Here is a 6,216-nt window from a genome sequence, read left to right on the forward strand (position 1 = left end):
AATATGCTTTACTGTTAGACAGGCGACAATCAAGCCATTTACACTATAGGTTAAAAGTTTGTAATATGTAGGCTATGTAGCCTATGTATTTGTAAAAATACAGTAAAAGTATAAAAGTCTTCTTTTAAAAACAATTTTAAAACACTAAAAAAATCATTTTTTTCCAAAAGTTTGAGTAGTGTACATAATTTTTCACATTTTAGACTTTTGAATTCATTCGTTTATTATTAGATCGTGGCTGTATATACATTATATGCATTAACATTGCATTTAAAAGCAATTGCAAAAAGACCCCACTAACTCCATGAAATGTTCTGCAGAGTAACTACGAACTTCCGTGAACTTGACCCAATTAACGTGTGACTTGAGAGGAACTCTCCAACAGTTATGTAATGATTCACAAACGCGACAGCGCTCACGCAGTGTATCAGCGTGTTATAAGCGTGTGGCATACAGCCATGTCAAAAAGCGCTCAGCTTCAGCTCAATATGTTGTCGTTTTTCTGGAGAAACGGAGTGGAGACGCCGGAGCCGCTTAAAGCAGATGTGACAGGTAAGGTTTCGGTTTCAGTGAACATTTTTGTGCAAAGTAAGGAACACAGGTGTACTATCAAGACTCCTCAAGCAGATGTTAGCTTAGCCGCAAGAGCAATGGAAAACAGATGGTTTTGATTCCGAAATTCAGTGTCTGTTTTTAGAAATGCACATTTATGAAAGAACTTCCACATCCACATAGTCTTTTTTCTACGGAAAAGGAATGCGATTTGTTCTGACTCGTGAACGAGTCGTTCTTCTGAAGCGGATCTTTTCAATGAATCGTTTGAACTGGTTCACAAAACCTTTTGCACGACTCGATCCTGACCATGAATGACCATGACCCAGTGAGTGAGCGTTTGGAGGGAATTGAGGGGGGGAAGCAATAGCCTAGTCAAATAGATGAAATGTAAAAAATAAAAATATGAAATATTATTGCTTGTGTACATAGGAAACAGTTGTTGTTAAAATATTTGCGTTTTAATGAAATACGCAAAAACTTGTATTGTGACATATGTATGCAGATGTGCCTTTATAGCCTATGGCTTTATGTTAAAGGGGTCATATGATGCGATTTCAATTTTTCCTTTCTCTTTGGAGTGTTACAAGCTCTTGGTGCATAAAGAAGATCTGTAAAGTTGCAAAGACTAAAGTCTCAAATCCAAAAAGATAAATTCAGAATAGCATACTGGGCATACTACTATTTCTGCCATATCTTTAGAGTGCCAGAGTCTGTTCTGGAAGTAAAAAAAATTCATTCATTTTCACTATAGGAGTATTGACTTTAAATTCTGACATATTAGCCTGTAAAGACAGATCTACCATGAGCTATGCCAGCAATGTCATGGTAAATATATGAATATTGAATATATATATATAATATAATATAATGCCATGGTAAATAAATGAAGGTAAATATAAAACGAGTTACTTATACTTATTATAAAACGTGAGATTTTTTCTGTAAAATAATAGTAATAATAATAACAATAAAGCAATCAGAAGAATAGAAGATGCAATCAAACACTGCTGCATAGGCAAAGTTTGCTTGCAAAAAAGTTTAGGAAACTGATCCATTGGCATGGGCCAGAAGAGCATTCTTTCAGGACTAAAGTTATTAGGTAAAATGTACATAAACATTTTGAACTGTCAGTGGCCCTAGAGGGTTTGAGAGAGACCCTGTATGCCTATTTCACAATTTGGAAAAACAACAGAACCTATTGCATTGTGAACTGATCAGTCCATTATTTATCCTTCCAAATATTGTTATTTTGCACCTTCTTGGCTCACTTTTTTATAGATTTGCTGAAAGCCTCAATGTCAGATTTACACATTAAATGGTCTGTTTTTTCTTTTAGGCTCCATCCCACCATGGCTTCAGGGGACACTCTTGCGAAATGGTCCTGGTCTGTTCTCAGTTGGTAACACTTCTTACAAGCACTGGTTTGATGGAATGGCACTCATCCACAGTTTCACGTTTAAAGATGGTAAATTGGGTGAAAAAGAACCTTTTAAATGACATTTATGGAAAGTGCAGTACTAATCTGAACACTGTTGCAAAATCTGCAAAGTGCTTGTGCTATTTTACTACATCTAGGAATGTATAGAGTTTTGGATGCACCATAAACAATAAAACTTTTGTTTTTTTTCAGGGGATGTATTTTACAGAAGTAAATTCTTGAATAGTGAAACATACAAAAAGAACATAGCTGCCAATAGGATCATTGTGTCTGAATTTGGAACCATGGTTCATCCAGATCCCTGCAAGAATATATTCTCCAAGTAAACGGTCATTCCTTCTGAACCTTTTTAATTTTGTATTATGATTCCAATCAAAATGACCTGGTTAATTCCTTTGTATTGTTTTGTAGGGCCTTCAGTTACTTCATGAATGCCATTCCGGATTTCACAGATAATAATCTCATTAACATCATAAGATATGGTGAAGATTATTACGCATCATCAGAAGTGAACTACATTAATCAAATTGACCCACTGACACTAGAAACATTAGGAAGAGTAAGTCCAGATCTGTTCATCCATTCATTTGTTTTGTCAACTGCATCTCAAGATGTTTTTGTCATGCCACTGCGGATAAATTGTTCTTTATTATCATTGCAGACTAACTACAGAAACCACATTGCCATTAACTTGGCAACCGCACACCCTCACTATGATGAAGAAGGGACCACGTACAACATGGGCACTGCCATCATGAACTTCGGCAGACCGAAATATGTTATTTTCAAGGTGCCAGCCAATGCCATAGGTAACAAGACAAATGTATACCATTGGTGACTATTGTGGCCCTTTGCTGTATGAATACAAAAAACATAGACGTGATTAGAAATGGCATAAAAAATAGTCAAGAGTTGTGAACTTCACAATAAAAAATGACAAATCAGCCACGATGAAGTAGTCTTTGATAATATCTAAATCTAAATATGTCCAAATGCAAAACTTAATAAAAGTAAGTAATTATATCTAAAAATATTCTTATAGGCAACTTGAAGAATTCATAGCCCTGTATAATGAAATATTTATTCTGATATTTGTATTATTTTATATAGAAATAAATGGTGAATAATTTAGAAATCCCCTCAAAATACAAATTATTAAAGAATACATATTACAGTAATAAAATTGTGTACATTCGTTTCATTAAAACAAAAAAATGTCTTCTTATCTGAAGTCAGTTTTGACCCCCGAATGAGGAATAACCGAACTATAGATGGGCCATGTTTCAGAAGGAACAACTAAACAATGCATACGTTTCTTATTTCAGATAAAGAGAAGAAGAAGCCAGCCCTCAGGAAGGTGGAACTAATTTGCTCCATTCCTTTCCACTCCACCTTGTATCCGAGCTACTTCCACAGCTTCGGCATGACGGAGAACTACATTATCTTTGTAGAGCAGGCCTTCAAGCTGGATATCCTCAAACTGGCCACAGCTTACTTCAGAGATGTCAACTGGGGCAGTTGCCTTAAATTCGACAAAGATGACATTGTGAGCAAAATGTCTTCTCTTTTGTGTAAAACAGTACTCCATTCATCATCAAAGTAGTCTAACAACTATTGGTTTTGATCACCACATAGACACTGATCCATCTGGTCAATAGGAAGACTGGGAAAACTGTGAGCACAAAGTACTACGCAGACACATTTGTGGTCTTCCATCACATCAATGCTTATGAAGAAGATGGCCATGTTGTCTTTGACTTGATCACATACCAGGACAGCAATCTGTACGATATGTTCTACATACACAACATGAAGCAAGATGTTGACAAATTTATAGAGACCAACAAGGAATTCTCTCGACCAACATGTCAACGGTTTGTCCTTCCTCTCAGCATAGACAAGGTAAAACAGGAAATAGAAAGAGGAAAACTGCAAATGCATTATTTTGACAATAATTCAAATCATTATGGAATTTAATAGTTGATCAGAATATTATAAGCAAGACATAAATGCACAATTCTTGACCAGTTTTTAGATCTGCTTTGTGCGGATAAATTGTAACAGGAGAACTCTTTCTGTAAATAATTATTAATTGTATCAAAACCACTGAATAGAGGCCAAATTCCATATCTAATTTACGCTTTACTTTACCATATCACTTTTCATAGAATAACAAACCTTTTCTCTCATGCTATCAGGAAGCTCCACCAGACACCAACCTGGTGAAGTTACAGGACACAACAGCCACAGCAGTGCTGAAGCAGGACAGCTCCATCTACTGCACCCCTGACACTATTTTTGAGGGTGATTCCTATATTCAGAACTTTATAATTTTTTGTTCATTTCTTTCTCATTTTTACCATTGTTTCTTGTATAATTACAGGTTTAGAATTGCCAGGGATTAACTACAAATTCAACAGTAAGAAGTACAGGTACTTCTATGGCACCAGGGTGGATTGGTCACCATATCCAAGCAAGGTAAATATTTTGTATTTATTCAAACCAAATACCTTACTGTTGTTGGCACAATAAAATGCAGTAATTTAGCAATATGACCTCTTGTTATATAGATTGCAAAAGTGGACATAGCTACCAGGACTCACCAAGTGTGGATCGAGGAGGAATGTTACCCATCTGAGCCAGTGTTTGTAGCATCTCCAGATGCTGTTGAAGAAGATGAGGGTGAGTATTTTATAGAAACATTTGACATTTTTGCTAAATATTGATAATGTTTCTGCATATTAAAAGATTTGAAAACAAATAACTAGTCTTTAAATGGAGCAATCACATAATTTCTTGCATGGCACAAGCTGATTCACTGCAAAAAAAAGGCTTATCTTAGTATTTTTGTCTTGTTTCTAGTCAAAATATCTAAAAATTCTTAAATTAAGATGCATTTACTAGATAAGCAAAATGACATAATATATTTAGTCTTGTTTTGACATAAACAATTTAGTTTTTAAACTGGAAACAAGACTAAATATTTTATGTCGTTTTTAGATATTTTGACTAGAAACAAGACAAAAATACTAAGTAAGATAAGCCTTTTTTTTTGCAGTGTTGGCTTCTGCTTATTCTAGAGATTGCTTGCTCATTTAAGTAGTCTGGTTCAGTTATTTGCTGTAAGCTGCTTCTGCAACACTCTAACAGTTGCTTTGAGACCCTCCACCTCCCCTAGTTCCACCTAGTTCCCCTATTTCCACTGCTACAGGATTTATGTATCTTACATGCTCATAGCAGTGTGTCTGTGTATCTATTGGAAGTAGCAAGTCCATACAGCAGCGTGTTGCAGATCTAGACCAAATACAACTTAACCATGCTAAAACTACCATATTTATATTCGGGACAATACGGTATTAAGAAAGTAATCATGATTGAACTCTGTTTAAATCAATTGCAAGTTGAGTCACCCATGCTTTTTGCTATTTGTGTGGCACATGGAGTATAGGCTTAGATCTCTGCCACAATTCTGCACGCGAAAGATCACATTTTGAGCGCACAAAAGTGCATTTTGCACGCGCTCGATCTGAGTTTTGTGGAGAAAATGTTCGTTTCGCAAAGAAAACAGTATTTCGAGCGCACGAAAATCAATTTTGCATTTAAAATAAGTTTTTGGATGTGTGCAGACCTTCTCTTTTGCTAGTGCAACGTTTCACTAGCTTGCTCCCTTGATGCCCGCCCTCAGTGCTCTCTAAATGCCAACGGCTCGCTTGCTCAACACAACCAGGGCCGTGCACAGACCTTTTGAGAGGCATGTGCTGAAACTGAAAAAGGGCTTTATTTGTGAACTTATGTTCAGCTATTATTTTTAATAGTTAACTTTTAACTATTTTTGAATTATTCGGTTCATCAGATCAGCGCACAGAATTGTGGCAGAGATGTAATCCCATAATGGAGATGCTGCCTCTGTAGAGTGAACCAAATTGTTCAGTTGTAATGTTCCATAATGATTAGGCAGCTTACTATTAGAGCAAATCTTTTGTAATCATACTCTCTTGACAAAACATAAGTGCTTTTTCTTCATTTTCAGGTGTTATCCTGTCTTCTGTGGTTTCGTTCAATCCCCAAAAGCCTCCTTTCCTGGTGGTCCTGGATGCTAAGTCCTTTAAAGAGATTGCTCGCGCTACCATTGACACTGCTATTCATATGGACCTGCATGGGCTTTTCATCCATGATAAGTCTACCTAAAATGGACATTAAAAATAATCCAACAACTAATTTTC

General features: G+C 36.0%; 1 protein-coding gene across 1 annotated transcript; it reads left to right on the top strand.

Annotated features, from left to right (window-relative positions):
- Window positions 1–403: 403 nt before the first annotated feature.
- On the top strand, window positions 404–6,216 carry LOC107727092 (beta,beta-carotene 15,15'-dioxygenase-like). Its single transcript, XM_016536855.1, has 11 exons — window positions 404–552; window positions 1,892–2,020; window positions 2,186–2,315; window positions 2,405–2,552; window positions 2,655–2,802; window positions 3,319–3,539; window positions 3,629–3,895; window positions 4,192–4,297; window positions 4,377–4,471; window positions 4,564–4,675; window positions 6,024–6,216. Exons 1-11 carry the CDS (start codon window positions 459–461, stop codon window positions 6,179–6,181), a joined length of 1,608 nt encoding a protein of 535 aa, XP_016392341.1. The 5' UTR covers window positions 404–458; the 3' UTR covers window positions 6,182–6,216.

This window comes from Sinocyclocheilus rhinocerous, unplaced genomic scaffold (genome assembly GCF_001515625.1).
Source record: "Sinocyclocheilus rhinocerous isolate Xijiao unplaced genomic scaffold, SAMN03320098_v1.1 scaffold35, whole genome shotgun sequence".
In the NCBI taxonomy this organism is placed as follows: domain Eukaryota; kingdom Metazoa; phylum Chordata; class Actinopteri; order Cypriniformes; family Cyprinidae; genus Sinocyclocheilus; species Sinocyclocheilus rhinocerous.

What these genes read in the sequence shown, in the direction of transcription:
- LOC107727092 (XM_016536855.1), top strand. Translation starts at nt 459, where the DNA reads ATGTCAAAAAGCGCTCAGCTTCAGCTCAATATGTTGTCGTTTTTCTGG. An exon ending in CAGTTTCACGTTTAAAGATG is followed by an intron (nt 2,021 to 2,185) that starts GTAAATTGGGTG and finishes GTTTTTTTTCAG; the next exon opens with GGGATGTATTTTACAGAAGT. An exon ending in CCCTGACACTATTTTTGAGG is followed by an intron (nt 4,298 to 4,376) that starts GTGATTCCTATA and finishes GTATAATTACAG; the next exon opens with GTTTAGAATTGCCAGGGATT.